General features: G+C 39.1%; 1 protein-coding gene and 2 long non-coding RNA genes across 8 annotated transcripts in view; 1 reads left to right on the top strand and 2 right to left on the bottom strand.

Moving 5' to 3' along the window:
- Positions 1-2,719: 2,719 nt before the first annotated feature.
- AGGF1 (angiogenic factor with G-patch and FHA domains 1) overlaps positions 2,720-18,488 on the top strand; it is a 36,863-nt gene continuing 21,094 nt past the window's right edge. For 2 of the 5 annotated variants that reach the window (XM_038401682.2, XM_038401688.2), the window contains exons 1-5: positions 2,726-3,204; positions 4,139-4,241; positions 4,928-5,133; positions 7,600-7,746; positions 9,459-9,644. In XM_038401682.2, coding sequence (XP_038257610.1) covers positions 3,022-3,204; positions 4,139-4,241; positions 4,928-5,133; positions 7,600-7,746; positions 9,459-9,644 — 825 coding nt within the window. In that variant the 5' untranslated portion in view covers positions 2,726-3,021. Of the gene's footprint in view, positions 3,205-4,138; positions 4,242-4,927; positions 5,134-7,599; positions 7,747-9,458; positions 9,645-18,488 lie in introns of all 5 variants that reach the window. The other 3 variants (XM_043514147.1, XM_043514148.1, XM_043514149.1) reach the window with 3 other exon arrangements.
- Positions 10,260-16,307, bottom strand: LOC122460118. Its single transcript, XR_006281208.1, has 2 exons — positions 16,212-16,307; positions 10,260-10,679 (listed from the first exon to the last, which is right to left on the bottom strand). It is a non-coding gene; the product is annotated as an uncharacterized LOC122460118 (long non-coding RNA).
- LOC119855524 overlaps positions 16,308-18,488 on the bottom strand; it is a 36,560-nt gene continuing 34,379 nt past the window's right edge. For both annotated transcript variants that reach the window (XR_006281207.1, XR_005292913.2), the window contains one exon: positions 16,308-18,361. This is a non-coding gene — a long non-coding RNA (uncharacterized LOC119855524). The remainder of the gene's footprint in view (positions 18,362-18,488) is intronic.

Raw genomic sequence — 18,488 nt, 5'->3', positions numbered from 1 at the left:
GAATATGATATAATTATGACATAATTACGAGGCATTTTGTACAAGATGGGGCATGTGAGGTGTCATAGGAAAAGCTGATTGCTGAAAATGATTATCCTATTTGTATGCATGTATTGTTTTTGTATCTGAAGTTATGAATATTGATTAGGGATCTGTATTTCAAATGGGCTTACCCTGGAAAACACCCACAGCCAGCTTTTCAGGTACAACAAATAAGAAGTCAGATGGGGCTGATGGCCCATCAGAAAAGACAATGAACTGTGGAATAGCTTAACCTTCTTGTGGGCATTTTGGCCAGTCTATAAGCAAGGGCAGCTATAACATTGCAAGGGCATGTGACCAGACCACATGTCTCTGGACTCCAACTTGGGATGTCAGTATTTTTCCAAAAAAAAGAAAAGGAGGACTTGTGACACCTTAGAGACTAACAAATTTATTTGAGCATAAGCTTTCGTGAGCTACAGCTCACTTCATCGGATCTGCCACAAGTCCTCCTTTTCTTTTTTGCGAATACAGACTAATCCGGCTGCTACTCTGAAACCTAGTATTTTTCCACAAACCAGTCTGGGAACCAAGTTTTGAAACAAAGGATTCCTGCCCTATATTAAAGCTATATAAGGCAGGGAGTGACCATCATCTGTTGTTCATCACTCCCTACAAAAGAAGACTCCTGGAAGCACCTGAGAAACAATGACTGATGTGGTGGAAGTGCTGGATGCAGGCTAAAGGGATTTCTAGCTTATGTATAAAAGACCTGGGAATTCCAAGCTATAAAGCAAGTGCAACTTGTCCCTTAAGAATCTGCAGCCTACTTGTATCATCAGCCAGGGTGAGAATTTGTTAATTCATATCCTATCTTTCAAGTTTCTTAGACTTTGTTTGTGTTTTTGTTTATTTATTAGGTAATCTACTTTGATCTGTTTGCTATCACTTATAATCACTTAAAATCTCTCTTTTGTAGTTAATAAATTTGTTTTTGCTATATCTAAACTACTGAGTTGGAGTGAAGTGCACGGGACATCATAGCTCAAGGGGCAAAGACTGTTGCATATTCCGCTCCATGGGTGGGTGAGGGGAGAAGAGAACTCTATGAGCTTACACTGTACAGTTCCCTGTGCAGCACAAGATGGTATAATTTTGAGTTTATGCTCCAGAGTGGATATGTCTGGAGAGCTGAGAATTACCTTGGCTTTAGCCTTTCTACTGTTGGTTCATGCAGTGGCTAGTCAGAGAGCCTGCATGTAACTGCAGCTAGGTGCGTCCCTACCTGTGTGAATGCTGGTGGAAGTGTTTAAGACCAGGAGTGGGTCTGCAGCTTGTCACAACAGCACAGTGAGAGAGAGCCCAGGCTGGTGGGTCAGACGGTTCAGTGGTACCCCAGTTCCAGACAGCACCCCGGAGGAACCCATCACAGGGGTGAGGGCAGAGCAGAAGCGGGAAGAGGTAGAGTGGGTGTTTGTTTTAAAAGTTATTTCAAGAATATTCTACTGTTTACAATGCTTGCATGTGTTTAGTATTTGGTTTCTAATAATATTTGGTTTCTAATAAACTGTGTGGCACTCTTTGAATTTGACTGGAAGTATGAGTAGCACCTTCCATTCAGCGTTTTGAATACAATAGCTCTTGGATTCCACTGTGTGATGCTTTAAGAATCCCTATAAGACAATGCTCTGACCTATGCATCAGCAAGAAACTACACCAGCTTGCAGGAAAGGGGAGCGCAATGGTAGTTTAATATGTTTCAGAGTAGCAGCCTGTATTCGCAAAAAGAAGAAGAGGAGTACTTGTGGCACCTTAGAGACTAACAAATTTATTAGAGCATAAGCTTTCGTGAGCTACAGCTCACTTCATCGGATGCGTGAGCTGTAGCTCACGAAAGCTTATGCTCTAATAAATTTGTTAGTCTCTAAGGTGCCACAAGTAGTTTAATATGTAATCCAGCTCTATCACTCATAGTAGTAAATATATGCCACTTTTTTTTGGCAACACCAGTTTCTAGACCATATTCAGATTTCAATTTATAAAATACAAGCAGGATTAAATCTAAATTAAAACAGACCCAATCTCTGTCTGGTTTGACCCAAATCCAGAGCCTGCTCAGAGCAACGACGACCACAGGCCGATCAGCCGTCTTCCAGGTCACTGTGATTAATACTGATTGCGAGTGGCTTCCGGGAACAGCAGCAGGGCTAAGCAAACCCCTTCTCCGGAGGGAGAGCAATGGCAGTCGCGTGGAGGAGCTGGATGTAGATTTGCGCAACAGGATTGGGGTCGCTATTCAGCGTTTCTGCAGCGTCGTTCCACATACGTCCCCCCGTCGCCCGCACCACGTCTCCCCGGGGAGAGGCGGGCAGCCAGGAATCGCTCTCGGGGAGGGACCGACCCTCGCGCTCTGCCCCAGATTTTTGCAGGCCCAGAAGCTAGCGGAGGGCCGCTCTCCCGAGCAGGGCTCAAGCGCCCCTGCCCTGAGCAACCAGGGTGCCCAGGCTCAGGCTCTCTTACCCTGCCGGCTATTTGCCCCCAGCCCCTTGTAGCCAGTTACTCCCCACCCCGCCTGTGAGGAACCACCACGTGCTGCCCTCCAACAGCGTCACTAACGCCGAGTCCCTCCCGCCAATGGCGGTGCCCAGCGTACCGCCTCCAACCACCCCCTGAACGAATAGTAAAGAAGGCCGCGCTAAGCTCCCTCTATTTATAGGCCTGGGCTCACTGCGCAAGCGCATAGCAAAGCCCCGGCACGCTCGGTCACTTCCTGTTGCCCTGGGACCGTTTCCGGGTCACTCGTCCCAGCCACGCCCCTTCGTGCGAGTGTCCTGCGCAGCGTGCTACCGCAGCCTCTCGTTCCCGCCGGAAACTTTTCTTCAGGAGCGTTAGTAGCCGAGCGCGAGGGACTCCCCGGGGGGAGGCGGGGCCATGGCGGGAGGCGCCGGGCTGCGAGGCCGCCGCTGCCGCTTTGTCTCCTGGCTCTGGCTGCGCCCCTGCTCCGGCCGCTGAGGGTCCCTGGGAGCTAGAGCCCCAGGCATGGCCTCCCCGCCGCTCCCGGAGCCGGGCGCCGAGCTGCGGGCTCTCCAAGGGAAGGTGGAGGTGCTGGAGGCGGAGCTGGGGTGCTGTCGGAGCCAGCTGGAGCAGGTGCAGAGGCTGCTGCGCCACACGGAGCGGCTCTACCGGGAGGCCCAGGAGAGCAACGGGGCGCTACAGACACAGGTACCGACGCCGTCTCAGGCCGCTGCGGGTCTGTCCTCTCCCCAGTCACCGAGCCTCCCCCCGTCACCCGGACACGCCCTCCCGTCGCCGCTGGGGCTGCTCCCCTTCCCGCACTGGCGCTGCCCTTTCCTTAGCAGCCAGACACCTCATCAATCCCTGAGTATCCAGGGTTGTCCCTCGGAGATCCGGGTCTGCATGCCCAGCCCCATGCTCCCTCTGGCTCTTGACAGGCTGTGGGCCTTGTTATCCTACCATGTCGCTGAGCTGTTTTCCTCAGCTGCAGCACCAGACAACCATAAGCAGTAACATTCTCCAGTTCACGGGAAGTCCCACAGGGATATTTGATCTAATTTTAGCTTCTCAAGTTGATTGCCCAGCACTGAAACTTAGTTCCAGCATTTTTGAAACCATCACTTACAAGTACATTCTATATAGTATTCGGACTTACAAACCTGGTTCCTTAATCAAAAGGGAAGATTACACTAGGGAGAGGTAAGAGAAGGAAAAAGATAGAAGACAGCCTGGTAAAGATTTGGGGCAGTATGGGTCATAGAGATTTTTTATAGTGTTGATACATCACTAGCTGTGGTATACTAAGATGATAAACATTATCCTTTAGGGTCACATGAAAAATGGGTGTTTGAATTTTAATCTTGTACCTTACAAACAATTAGTGGTTAGGTCACTTCTTTCACGTTTCTTTCTTTAATCAGTATAATTTTAATATGATTGGAATGTCATCTTTGTTATGACACCCACTGGTGTAATTCATGGGAGTCTCAAAAAACTAAAATCAGTTATGGTATCTATGATAGACTTAAATAGTTGTTTCTCTACAATATATGCAAGAAAATAGAGCAGTATAGTTTTCTGAGTTGGATAATTATAATGGCTTTGATTTAATATTTTTTATAATGCACGTTTTTTCCTCCAGGTCGAAGAGCTTAGTAAGGAAGTCCGTGATAGGAAGAAAAAAGAGAGAGAGACATCTAGTGTAGAAGTGCAAACTGAAGACTATGATTCTTGGCAACAATCAGGTAACCAGTGGAAATTGCACTGGAAACAGTGGAAAGAAAGATCTTTAACGCTTTCATTAATCAGTTAAATTAGTTCACTGACTTAACTAACTCCCTAAATATTGTTCTCCATTTCTTATTAATTTGAAGTTTATCTTATATGCACATGTAGCTCCCCTTCCTGTCCTGCATCAAACACAACTTCTTGTCATTGCCTTTAAGGCCTTTCACTATTAAGCCCTGCCATTGTCTGTGAAATAAAACTGCTGATCCCGGCTTTGTACTGCTGGTGATTAGTTTCAGTTGTCCTCTTTTCTGCTTCTCCTTCAAGCAGTCATGCTGCCTTCTATGCATGCAAAAAAACCTCTTCATCAAAATTTGGAAAGCTACCTGTGAAGAACTGGGAATGTGATTCTGCAATTTTTGAGCTCTGTGTGAGATTATGAACCCCATGTATCTATGTCAGATTGCAAACTCTGTTTTGAATGTGCACCCTTCTGTCCTTCTCCAAGGTATGTTTGCCTCCATGTTAGGTTGGCATTCAAAAGGCTGGTAACAAAAGAATAAAGTAGGGGGGAGTTGACCATTAAATACCCAATAGTTGCTAATTTGCTAAAAGACTGGTCCCTGTGGGGAAGAACTAGTTTAATGGGGGAGATCTCATTGGTAAGTCACCTAACTTATGTAATTTAAACTTTTTTCTACAGATTATTACAATTATCAGAATTATTGTAACAACATTGATGCTCAAGATAACACATCTGAACTATCAGTGCAGCAGAACCATGAGAATGAAGGTCCCAATCCTAATTCTACAGAGCAGTCTCAGGCAGGTGGTGATATTCATTCACACATTGGTAGCACAGAACTTGCTGAATGTGGACAAGGGAATAACTTAATCGAGAATTTACAGGTAGTAGAACTGTGTGTTTTGAAATACTTTTGGAGTCCTTAATCTGTCAACATGTCTATGATTTTGAAAGTCTAGCTTCAGTTCCGATATTACTATCTGAGATAGCTGTTTCAGTGATCCAGTCCTGAAGATTGTTTGCAAATTTTTCTCCTCTGTGCAATAAAACTAGGGTCCCAGTTCTGCAATCAGGTCCGCCAGTGTGGATCTGGGTGCAGGATCGGGGCTACGTTGTAAAGGTGTATGCACATTTTAAAGCAAGAAAATTTTAAGCAGCACGGAATTTAGATTAGGAGCTATAATTGCAGCATGTTTTTACACAAAGAACATCCTTCTAATCTGTATTATGTAGAACCATAAATGCACAACATCATCTATAAATTTTTTTTTTTTAAAGCAGTCACATAATCTTGTATCCTCTAGGGATAGTAGTCCTCTGATTTAACCATCTCTGTAAAGCTGGAACCAAATGAGATTTTTTTTTTTTTTAAGGAACAATTTAAAGAAAGTGTGTGTGCGTGTGTGTTGTGGCGTGGGCCTGGCCTGGCATGGGCTGGAAGCATGAAAAGTAGCCCAGTCTGAAATATTTGCAAAACGTGCAGGTAGGTTGGAGGTGTAGCTGGAGAGGTATGCAGGAGTGGACAAGGAAATTGAGATTGCAGCCAGAGGTACTGCATTGGAGGTGAGTGTGGGAAGAAGCCCCAGATGTATGGGGAAAGAGAAAGTGTAGCAACCTGAAAGGGGAAAAAGGGATGCTTTTAGGAGTTGAAGATAGATGGAATTAATGGATCAAACAATGGTAAGGCTCTGACAGTGAGTAGGAACTGCAAAGGAGAAGGCTCTTGTATCATAAGTTGTGAAATTGTGGGAAAAGCCTGGGAGAGAGGGCCCATACTAGAAGATGGGGGAAGTAGCAGAGGAGAGAGAGACACAAGGTCTGAGGTATCTTATCTAAGGCCATGTCTACACTTACAAGCGTGCAGCAACACAACTGTACCAATACAGCTGTGCCACTGTAAGGTCGTTTGTGTAGCCAAATTATGCCAACAGGAGAGAGTTCTGCCATTGACATAATAAAACCAGCTCAGTGAGCGGCACTAGCTATGTCGGTGGGAGACATAGCTTATGCTGGCAAAACTTACGTCACTCAGGGTGTTGTGGTTTTTTTTTTTTTTTAATTTTGCCAACATAATTGTCAGTGTAGACATGGCCAAAGAATTGATACTGTGCTTCTCACCATAGTATCTGAAGTAGGCTGCAACTAGTATACACAGTTTAAAAACAAAGCAGTTATTTTTTTAAATTGATCCTGAAATGAACTGGGAGTTTGAGAAAAGGTGTTTGTTGTGGTTATACTTCTTTTGTATGCTTGAGAAGGCAGACAGTAGCATTATGTGCATGCTGGAAACTGGAGAGCTAAAATTTGAAAGGTTTTAGAGAAAGCTTCATCAGTCAATGGGAGAGGGGATGAAAGCATGAATGGGGGATCTCAGCAAAGGTGGACTCAAACCAGTGATATTGATGTTTGTTATAGGGTTTATGGTCACTTTCTATTTGGGGTACATTTATAAATAAGTTGATCTATGAAAGTTTTAATAAGTGATAGATTCTAGTACAACAGAACATATTCTAGATGGTTATATGCAACCCAATGACCTGGATATCAATCTCTAACACATACTACTCATGTCTATAACATACTTATACCTCTATTACTGATTAATTAACCTTTTATAAACTAATAAATGTACTCTTCATATAGTGTGTCTCGATTTATAAATTACTCAGATAGCATGGTGATGAGCACATAAATGCATAGGTAGGCCTATATGGGCATAGTTGCAATGCTCATAAGGATTATGTCGATTATGTTATTAGATTGAAAGTACTTACACTCAAATCTTTTATCAACAGAATAGGTATAGCATGGACATTTGGCAGTGCCAGCTCTCCCACTTCTCTATGCTGTCAGTTTGCCTTATCCCCTGATGTAGGTAGACAATATATAGGGATAAGAAATGAGTTCACTCTATGCCTGTCAGTCCTGCACCTCGCAAAGTATCTCAGTTGTATTGCTGGTTTTGCAATTTAGTACTTAAACGCTGAATTGAGAACCAACATTTATTTTATAAAGGTCACTGTGGGGCCAACAGATGGTAACTTTTCTTCACTACTGTCAGTATCCTGAGTCACTTTTGAATTGAATAATGAAAAATGAAAGGCTTTGGGTGGAGTTCTGGCCCCATTGATGTTAGTGGGAGTATTGCCATTGTCGTCAATGTAGACAGCATTTCAGCCTCTTTTCTCCACTAACAATCCTCTGAGCTATCCATATCCCTAAGGCACTAGATTTGTATCAGTTTATTAACACTGATATTTCTTTAAAATGCTGAAGTGTGTTACAATGGAAGAATAAAAGCTGACCTTTCTTGTAGCAGGCAACTTACTTTTTTTATTATCTGACCTTAGGAATCAGAAGATACTTTATTAGCAGAAGGTACATTAGCAGAAAGCTTGAGAGCTGCTGCAGAAGCTGCTGTATCACAGACTGGGTTTATTTATGATGAGAATACTGGATTGTATTATGACCATAGCACTGGATTCTACTATAATTCGGTAAATTTCTTTTTCAAAATCGTTGCTATTTTGCATATATGGATCTGTACTATTTGCCTGATATAACAAAAGTTGGAGTAATAAAGATTGATGGAATCAACAGAGAACTAAGACCCAAGCTGATTTTATAATTTAAAGTAAATATTGAGTGTGCAAATATCCTGAGAAATAATTTGAAAAGAAAAGGAAAATTTCATCTTCAAGCATGTTTTTTTATTTAAAACAGAGTGACAAAACTGGAGTAACACTTGTTTTCAGTGGTTTAACTCTAGATTGAAACCAGTGCAACAGAGGTCAGACACTGCTGAATATTTTTCATGGGACATCAAGCTGTTAAATGGTACAGTCTGAGAAAAAAATCACAAAAATGTGTCCCTTGATGTGAACAATATAAATCATGTTTACCGTGTGCTAAGGAATTCTTAATAGTGTTTTCCATAATTTTTGCAATTTTAAGTTGATGGTGTTCTGGTTTCTGTGAACCAGTTGAAATTCACTGTAGTTCAAAGATCAGTGCAAACACTTGCTCTCAAATTGTCGGGTTCCTCGTACGTGCAATTGCAGTGTTTTGTGCAATCATCCAGTTCACATATGCGCTTTTAAAAGTGCAGTTGCTGAATGATGATAAATGCCAGTATGAAAAGCAAATTTAGGCCTTTATCTAGCTCCTTTCAGACCTTGTGTACTGTTAACATTTTTGTACTATTAACAAAGATGTCTCTTAAGGAGAAAATTATTTCTGCAGCAAATTATTCTACAATAGCAAAGCTTCTGTTGGAGTCTTAAATAAAAATAAATCAAATTTTGAACAAAACAGATTGTAGTAGCCTGCCCTGAGTCAATGAGATTTTTCTGCTACCAAAAACCTATTCAGAGAAAGTGTAGGAAACCGTTCCATTTAGCTGGATGCTGTTATGCTTAATTGAAAATAATTTGGGAGAAAATAAAAAAGAATATCAAGACTATGTCTACACTACAAATTACTTCAGTATAATTTATGTTGCTCAGGGATGTGAATAATCCACACCCCTAAGCGACATTAAATTATACTGACCTAAGTGTGCAGGCAGGAGTTATTAAGCCGACAGAGTTTAGAGCTTCTTCACCAGAAGTGCTGGAGTGGCGCCATTGTGCCACTGTGATGATGTAGACATAGCCAAAGACCTCAGGCAAAGTGGATCAAACTGCTTCAAGAGTTATTCAGCTTCAGCAATATAGATGAGTCTTCATTTATGAAAGTGAATGTCTTTTTCTCTTGTAAGGCGTCTATTTTGCTATGAATGTAAGAGCATACATGTAATCTTAATGGAAGTTCTATACTGAAGGAAGACTAGACTCTTAAATTTGCAACACTGCATGGGCAAACTCAGTCAGATGCTTTAGAAATGTATGTAATGCTCATGAAAAGTGCTATACTGACAACACTAGAAAGTGAAGGACAGCTACAGCATAGACATTTGTTTTTTTACAAGCTTTCCAACACAAATCACCATTTTGACTCAACCCTGCACCTCATTCTGCATTACAGTTACTTGATCCTTTACTTGTGTTTTCTTGTCCAGTGACTGTCGCTATAGTAATATGTAAGAGAATTTAGCACATTGTTATATTTATATGGACTTCGTGCACAGTTCTTTATTAATTTGATGTTTCACTAGGCAGTACGTAAATCAGATTAAAGGATGCATTGTGCTTTATTTTTCTTTTTAAAGGAAAATCAACTTTATTATGATCCAACCACTGGAATTTATTACTATTGTGATGTTGAAAGTGGCCGATATCAGTTCCATTCACGAGTGGATCTGCAGTCTTATCAGGCTTCAGCCACTCAGACTAAGGATAAAAAAGGGAAAAAGAAAAGAAAAGATCCAGAGTGGATTACTGCAAATGAATATAAGGTAATTTATTTCAGATTTGCAAATATTTATCAAAGGCAAAAATTATTTTTCTGTGAGCAACTTGTGATGGTGTGGATTTTGTGAACTGAAGGAATGATATGCATTGGTCACATTTTGGATACATCACTAAAAGTTAAGAATTAACACTAGAAAGTGTTAAAATAATTTTCTGATTGATGGGGCCTTAAGTCAGGACATCTTTGTTTTTCTGAGTTTGAACTGTAATTGCACTGCAAAGTATATACAACGCTTTAAACTCTCACATGAGCTGTAACTCAGCAGTAGATACGTACAAGGTGAATTGAAGAAGAGATTGTTTTTACATTAAACACTAATGTTACCTTAATGTGTTTGTTTTTAAGTTCTTTTCTTGTGTATAAAAACGTAGGAAAACTTTAAGAAAAATCAATGTGAATACCTTTATCCCACAAGCCCATTCCATTGACATCATCTTGAATCTATAGTCATTTGGATCAAATCTGATCTTCATAGAATTATTTTAATTAATATTATATCCCACCTTTCTATTCCAATACCATTTGTTCAGGCCATCTTTTTGTTATCTACTGTGTCAACTGAACTATTGTGATATACGTCTTAATACATAAACGGCCACTGAAATCAGTGTGTATTTTAAGAAAAGTTTAGTTCCTCTTTGACTATATTTTGTCTCCCAAATGCTAAAACAGTTTACTGTGTACTACATTATAAGTAGACATTTCAAACTTAGACATATTATCATTTTCAAGTTGTACAAGCTGTGGTACACGTTCTGTTGCCATTGATACTCATAGCAAAATTAAAGAAACATCTCCTGATGCATACCAATATTTGCTATGTCAAATGATTGTTGAAGAGGAACACCATTTGAATTGTAAATTGTTTTTTCTAGTACTAATTTAATGATACATGTTGATTACCTCTGTTCACAGTGCTTGCTAGTTTGCATTTCTAAAACAGAATGCAGTATTATCTATTTTCCTCCATGAAATTACATGAGCATCCCAGATTTCAGACAGTCATGTTGTCTAAAACCTAGAATAAAAAAAATTAATGCTTTTACTGTAGGGATTTTCAACCTTTTTGAATCAAGTCCCCCAACTAGCTTTTTTTTTTTTTTTTTTTTTTTTTTTTACTTGGAGCCCTTCCCACTCAACCTACCCTTACAATAGTGAGTGGGATACTGCCTCCTAGTTTTGCTAATGCATTTGTTCAGAAGATATCAGGCAAATTACTTAAAATGCAAGTCAAATGATACTATAAAAAAAACACCCCTTCCCTGTTTTAATGCTGTTTTAGTGTGAGGAGTTTGGGCTTGTTTGGTATTGGAACTCAGATCCGTGCAAGGTTCAGTGTTTGAAAGGTCATCTACTTGAAGATGTTTTCTGTACTTTTGTCTTCAATGCTGTGGGTCTGGAAAACCCAACTTTGCATGGATATGATGAAGCAAAAGGTAGAAAGAGTAGAGAGCTCTGGGAATTTCTCTGTAATGGAAAGCCAGAAGTTTGAGAGAGAAAAAGGGCCGAAATGGTCCTCCTGCCTGCTGTTGCATTTCAGCTCAGTTTGCTATTCTGCCTCCCCTGAAAGATGGCTTTAACCTACAAAATTGAGCAGATCATGAGCCCAGGCAAATGAGCTGCAGTCTTCTTGGAAGTAGTAATTGAATAGTGCTTTCAGTCCCATCACATGTTCAACAATGGCAGCTTGTAAATCATCATAATTAGGCTTGAAAGGATTAGATTTTTATCAGTAAATGTCAGTTTTACCATATACACACATACCAATGAAAAATATTTCTATCAATAATAACTGAAATTTACAGATAGGCAAAGTAAGAAAATTGCTGCTTGAAAACTTATTAGAGTTTGGTTTAAGGACATTTACTTCATTGATTTTGACATCGTGTTAACAACTCATGTTTTAATGGTTATAAAGCTGGAATATCAACATCTGTCACTAAATAACTATTGTTTGGAACCCCCATAATTTTCCACAAGTGTGAACATTTAAATAGCTAAAAGTAAAAGCTTAAAATAAACAGACGTTAGCCACTGCATTATAAAAGAATAAAAATCAAGTTCTGCCAAGCCTAATTGCCACCCCACAATCCTAAAGGAAATCTGAAACTGTGGGAAATATGAGCCTCTTGATTTGCAAGTAGAAACTACAACATGTCCTGTTTCTGAGTAGAATTTGTTAATTTGTCTGATAGGAGGAGGAGATTCTTCACTTGCATAGATGCATTTAGTGAATTCAGATGGTTGAAAACTTTAACAAAGTAAGCAAATAAAGGCAGCCAAGGGCAGTCATGAAGGGCTTTGCATCACTTAAGATGATTTTAACCCCTTCACATAACTCAAAAAGACAAAGTATTCTTCCTCTTGATAACTACCTTTTGGTTTGGATTAGTAGGTGGTGATTATTGTCATGCTGTCTGGAGTGGCTCACAACCATGACAACCAATCTCGGGGCAGACTCAAACAGCAGGGCAGAAACCCCAAACTGGTTGTATGCTCTATAATTAGATTTCACCAACCCAATAACAAGGTGAACTCAGTTTGCTCAATATAACAGTCTTACTGTGAACTGTCACTGCAAATCCCAAGGCATCAAATTAATATTATCTAGCACAGTGGCTCTCAACCTTTCCAGACTAGTGTACCCCTTTCAAGAGTCTGAATTGTCTTACAGACACCCAAGTTACACCTCACTTAAAAAGTACTTGCTTACAAAATCAGACATAAAAATACAAGTGTCACTGCACATTTTACTGAAAAATTGCTTGCTTTCTCATTTTTACCATATAATTATAAAATACAATATTTATATTCCAATTAATTTATTTACATTTCAGTCTATAGTATAGAGAGCAATATATACAAATGATTGTCTATATGAAACTTTAGATTGTACTGACTTGGCTAGTGCTTTTTATGTAGCCTGTTGTAAAACTAGGCAAATATCAAGATGAGTTGATGTACTCCGTGGAAGACCTCTGCGTACCCCCAGGGATACGTGTACCCCTGGTTGAGAACCACTGATTTAGCATTTCAGATTTCTGTTGCCTGGTATGTGTTAAAAGGGGCTGGCAAAAAAGTTCTTCAAAAGTGACTCGGTGCACAAAACTGACATAAACAAGCAGTTGTACAGCTCTAACAATATCTGTTGTCTTCTCAAGTTGGATTGCATTGTATTGATTCATCTTAATATATTTCAATTCTTGATGTTTCACACCACTGAGTTCTGAAATTCTGCAACTCACTGTGTTTGGCAATGGAATGGTGCCATCCTGCACAGCTGAGCTTTCCCCAGACATAATGGAACAAATCTCCTTTGCAACTGGCAAAATCAGTGCGTCTGCTGTGGTGTGAAGCTTATTAGTTTGACACGGCACAAGAAGCTTTAAGATGCTTTGCAGGCAGTGTAGCATGCTTACTCATAGTACTTTTTGGCTGCTTTAATGCTTTGAGTCTTCCTTTAAAAAAGTCAGGTGGCTACCCTTTAGTCCATGATGTCTCATCTCAGTTTGCAAGGTTTCAAGCTGCCATTAGCCAGTACATCACCACAGACAATGCTTTGTGGATGAGGTTCATCTGCAGGGCCAATAAATGTAAATCCCATTTCCAAGTAACTTTCTTCATATTTCCAAACTTCTTGTTTCTTCGAAGATGAAGCACTAGTACAATCACCGTTTCTTTTCACGCCACAAAAACTGATCCATTTTATGTATTGTGCAAGGCAGCTATTTCTAATGATTAAACACTTGAATAACTGCAAAAGTGGATGCTCCAAATGCCTGAAGGAGAGGAAGGGTATAAACTTCAGGTCTCTGGCCCCCAACTACTTACAATACCAGATGGCAACCCCAGAAAATAGACTCCATTATCCGTTTGCAGTTATTTCCCTGAGCTAAATCCAAAGATAGAGTACTTAACCGTATCCACAAGACATTCAGGCCTAAAGTTATAAAAATGGCCTCCAGTTCTCTGGGTGCTGTTATTTACACCTGCAGTTGCATACACTTAGTAATGATCTGATTGTACCTGTAGGTTACTTAACCGGACATCTGAAGGGCACAGACTTCAGGTTCCTGGCTCTACTCATCCAGTTACCTACAACACTTGGTGGCAACACCGGGGTTCAGCCCATTGCCTCCCCTTTCTTAACCTTAGGTCTGGCAATGCCCAGGGCCTCTGGGCTTGGAGAGCTGCAGAGGTGTCCACATTGACAATACCTGGAATTGTGGGGGGGGGGGCGCAAAGGGCGAGCGCAGCTTCTTGTACAATAACGAGCTCTTAATGGTAATTCCAGCCACTCCCTGCTCCACTTCAGCCTCTGGGAAGTAGCAGCATTAAGGCTATAGGCTGTGGAGGGGAATACCCATAATGGCTAGGGCTCTGGACAGGGATTCGGGGGGTGGGGGGGTTGAGGAAAGGGCTCTGGCCCTATTTCCATGCAAGCCACACACCCTTAACCTGGAGGCTCGGTGCTTTGAGCTCTCCTGAGGGATTGGAACCTTTAATGGCGTTGCAATCACATGAGCCAGGTTGCATTGCTATTCACTCAAGTTTGGCCTGGCTGTCCTTCCGCACTCCAAAGCAGTGATTCAAAGGCATGTCATGCTCAGTAGTTGCATAGAAACATTTCAGTTGTTTGGGAGAATTGTTAATAAAATAAAAACATTTTGTATCAGAAAGCAGGGGAAAATTACCTTTGGGGGGAAGTGGAGTGGCAGAATTTTATTCTGTTAATGATGGATCTGATCATTTTTCATAGCAAACTTGGAGTTAATTTGTTTGGAACAGGCGCTTAAAATAGTGTTGCTTTGTCATCAGGGTCAGATCAGTATTGCCTAAAATATAGTGTTAAAAATAATGGTTCTAAAGTGTTTTACTTTGTCAGTAAGTACATGTACACTTACATGCTAGATAATGATCCAAAATTTATCATACATTGCTACTAGAAACAGCCTTTTATTATTTACATTCTCCACTTTTTTTGTAAGAAAAATGTTTTTTTCACAAATAACTTGGAGGGTACTCTAGCTGAAGCAACTAAGATATTATTTGCCTTGCTCTCTCTGATTCCCTCCAGTTTTCTGTTTGAGACACAAGGTGGAGAAGGATGAGACTTCCTTTTTTAGGCATCCTGCTGTTTTGAGAGACCTGTCCAAAGTATACACAAATTTACTGAGTATAGTTGTGCTCCATCTTTATTAGAAGACCATCTCCATTAAGGAACCAATTTTTGTTAGATCCCTTTGGTAGCTTCTTAATACAGGTTTTACAGTACAATTAATCTCTAGTTTTCTTCCTCTCTAGGTGAAGAGGCCTCTAGTTGACCCCCTTTACAGTGCTAGTGGAAGTAGTTCCTTACCTTGAACAGTTGCCATAAGTAAAGTAGATTCCCACTCTGGAATATGAGGCAGCAGGCCATCCTAGTCTGAAAGCATGCATTTGGCAGCTAGCACCATTGAATAGCACAATGAACTCTTAGGCTTGTGGGAGGGAAACTAGTGAAGGGGGCATTTAAAAGTAGTCGTGTATTGTACAAATGACCAAATCAGTAGTAATGTGAAAGCATAACTCTACTGATGCCACTTCTCCCCCAGTATATTACAGATGCATAGCTTAATTCAGCTAATGACAGGCTGCAAGATTGAAAAGTCATAATGGTAAATGCTTGTCTGTTGGGGGGGAAAAAAAGAGTAGACCACTTAAAGTTAGTTCTGAGTGAAAAGGTGTTTCACATATCTAACAATATTTACAAGAATAAAACACCATAAAAGTTGTTAAGACAACCCTTTACCCTAACTAGCAAAAGCATATCAACACATTTTGCTGCTTTTCCACATTCCCCTTGTCGTCGTCTTCCACTTCTGCTGTGTAATCATATTCCATATGGCCCCTTGGATTGAATGAATTTGATTTTTAGTCAGATATTTTATATATGAAATCTCGTTAGCAAGTGAAATCTTGTATGGAGGTTGGATGGTATAGTCAAAAGGCAGGACGTAAACATTCACAATTTATGATGTGGTCTATGTTAGATGCTTTTTAACTATGTACCTTGGTGAAGCAGGCAAATCAGTTTACAACTTGATTGGGCAACAAGATATGCATTAACATGAAAAAAATCCAAAGTAGATAAGATAGGCAGTGCACAATTTTCTTAAATGTAGATGTTGTATCTTTATGAGCACAATAATTAAGGAGAAATGGTGTTTCCAAAGTTAACAGCAGTTACTTTTTGCTGTTTTATAAATACAAGCAAATGGCAAAACATAAATAGAAAATGAAGTGTAAAAATAGTCTGTTATATTCAAAATTTATATTGAAAATAGTCACTGAAAGGTTTTTTTGACCATTTTTATATAATTACATAAAATTTTATTATTTTGGTGTTCTTAAGCATCTTATCTAGTTGAGTCGCAATACTTCCATTTTCAGTGATCATCTTTTTATATAAAGAAATGTATTGAGTAATAAGAAAATTTCCGGCTTGTGTAGAAATTGACAGCACTTGTTACATAAATACTAGGGAAGATTTTCCTGTTGTCAAACTTACCTTATAATGAATTAGCTACTGCTGTCGGAAGTTATTAGTTCATGTCCATAAGGTATGTGGTGTTTCTTGGCAACATTGTATGTTTAGTCTTTTTTGAGGCATAAGATAGTCAATTTATAATAATTATTTTAGCATTTTAAAGATGTCTTTTTAATCTGAAAATGAACCAGGTTTGTTTGTAACTAGTAATGTTTTATGGTTCCAGTGTTGTATCTTATGCAGATAGCTTTGCTACTAAATCTTGCTTTTGAACCATTATCTTTGCCAGATAACCTTATTTTAAATACTATTTGAAAAAGTCATATCTCTTGTCCTGCACGCCAACTTTATGTATCCGTATATACAAATTTAGATCTACTCCGCCTTCCTGTCATTCCAGAGATCAGAGAATATATTTTGCGTAGTCAAGGGATGCTGATTCATGTCTTTTTGTCTTTTATAAAGCATTCTTTTAAGAGAAAAGCAATTTAAATTTTCCCAACTTTATACTATAATCAGTCCTATCGCTTGATATCAGGAATCCTAAACAGTGTATTATAATTTAATTATGACAAACATCAGGCACAGCCAAGACAATGAGGTTTTTTTCCTCCAGGGTAGGTAACAGAAACTTACAGGTTGCCTACAAATATTCATTGGACTAGTAATGTTAGTTATTTTGAAAATGAAGTTATTATTTCTGGTTATTTCACAGTGAGTTACCAATTACTTTAAAGTGCAGTTTTACTCTGAAAAATGATTGAAAACAACTTCTTATTCAATAGACCAGATCCATGTTTGCATTCATAGTCATAGTTGGTCAGTAACGTAAAGAGATACGTTTTTATTACAGTTTACTTTACATTTCTCTCTTTCAGAGCCAATATAGCTGGGAGAATGAGCTAGATTTTATTTTCATTTGCACATCATTAACAGAAGTGGTAACTTAAATTCTGAATGCAGAATCTTTATTTCTGGTGATAAGTCAGAAGGAACCCAGCTTGTCTTGCAGATTCCAGGATGAGTTTGCAGAGTTAGCAGATTGGAAAAAAAAAATACAGGAAGAGAAGGAATTTTTAATTAGACTGTTTAAAACTCCTCTACAAACAGATTAGATCTCAAAGGTTAATTGACAAACAACAAACCTAGAGCCGCATCCATCCTATATAACAATGACTTTTCAGAGTTGAAGTGCACTTTAGTTACTAGCTTATTAAATATAAACAAAATTGTTGATAGTACATATTTTTATACAAGTATTAAAAGAGAGGGTTCCAAATACAGAAAGTAAGGAAATTCAGGGTTGCGACAGTATAGGTTGAGTTACTCTAGGTATACTGTGACATACAGTACTAATACAGTAGATTTTTTCCACAGACGTGATCAATGAATTCTTACCGATTTATTCCATTTAAACCATTTTTCTTCTGAGTTCAGCAGTTAATCTAATAAAAGCAGTAAATTGACTAATTTCTCTCATTTATTCTTCTCAACCACATTTCTTGTAATATTTGTTTTTGTAGCCACAGTGATGAAATACATTTATTGACTATAGTCTCAAAAAATCTAAACACTCATCAGTTTACTTTCAGTAAGTCAGGACATTTTCCTGACACCATAGTAGTAAGCAATATATTCCCAACATTTGAAATGTTCCTTAAAGAGACACACAAGTGTAGGCATACAAAAAGTTAACTTTTTTTTTTTAAATCTCACACTTTTACATATTTTGGAGGAAAAAGAATTACATAATAGAAAGCCAAAGAAGGCTTCTACTAAAATATTATGCTTTTATTGCAAAAAATATTGAAAGAATTTTTTGCATCTTTAATATCACCTATAAAACAAAGCTGTTTAATTTTTGTATAAATAACAGAAATGTATTCTAGTTCCTTTTTAGATAACATACCTTTATAGGGATATTCATTCTTTCTTTTAGATCTCCACAGTCACTTATTACAGACATTTTTTCTTTGCAGGCATGAAACTGAGAATTTTGCCCAATAAATTTGTTTTTAATAGATAATCCTAACGTCTGTCTCTGATAGGACACAGAATCAGATAAACTTAGGTTCTTGATCAATAAGGGCTTGGTGCAATACATATTGAAGTCAATTGAAGTTTTTCCTTTCACTTCAGTGGGCATTGGATCAGGTTTCTATTTCTTCTGGCTGTGAGGGGTTGAAAAAGAATAATATTGGAGGAGGATCCTCTTCATATATGGAAAAAACTTTTAAAAGTAAGTGAATTTGGGAGAATAAAAAACGGAACCTTTAAAAACTGAACAAGGATTGAATA

Source organism: Dermochelys coriacea, chromosome 5, assembly GCF_009764565.3.
Source record: "Dermochelys coriacea isolate rDerCor1 chromosome 5, rDerCor1.pri.v4, whole genome shotgun sequence".
NCBI lineage: Eukaryota > Metazoa > Chordata > Testudines > Dermochelyidae > Dermochelys > Dermochelys coriacea.
This window is presented reverse-complemented; position numbering and strand designations above follow the sequence as displayed.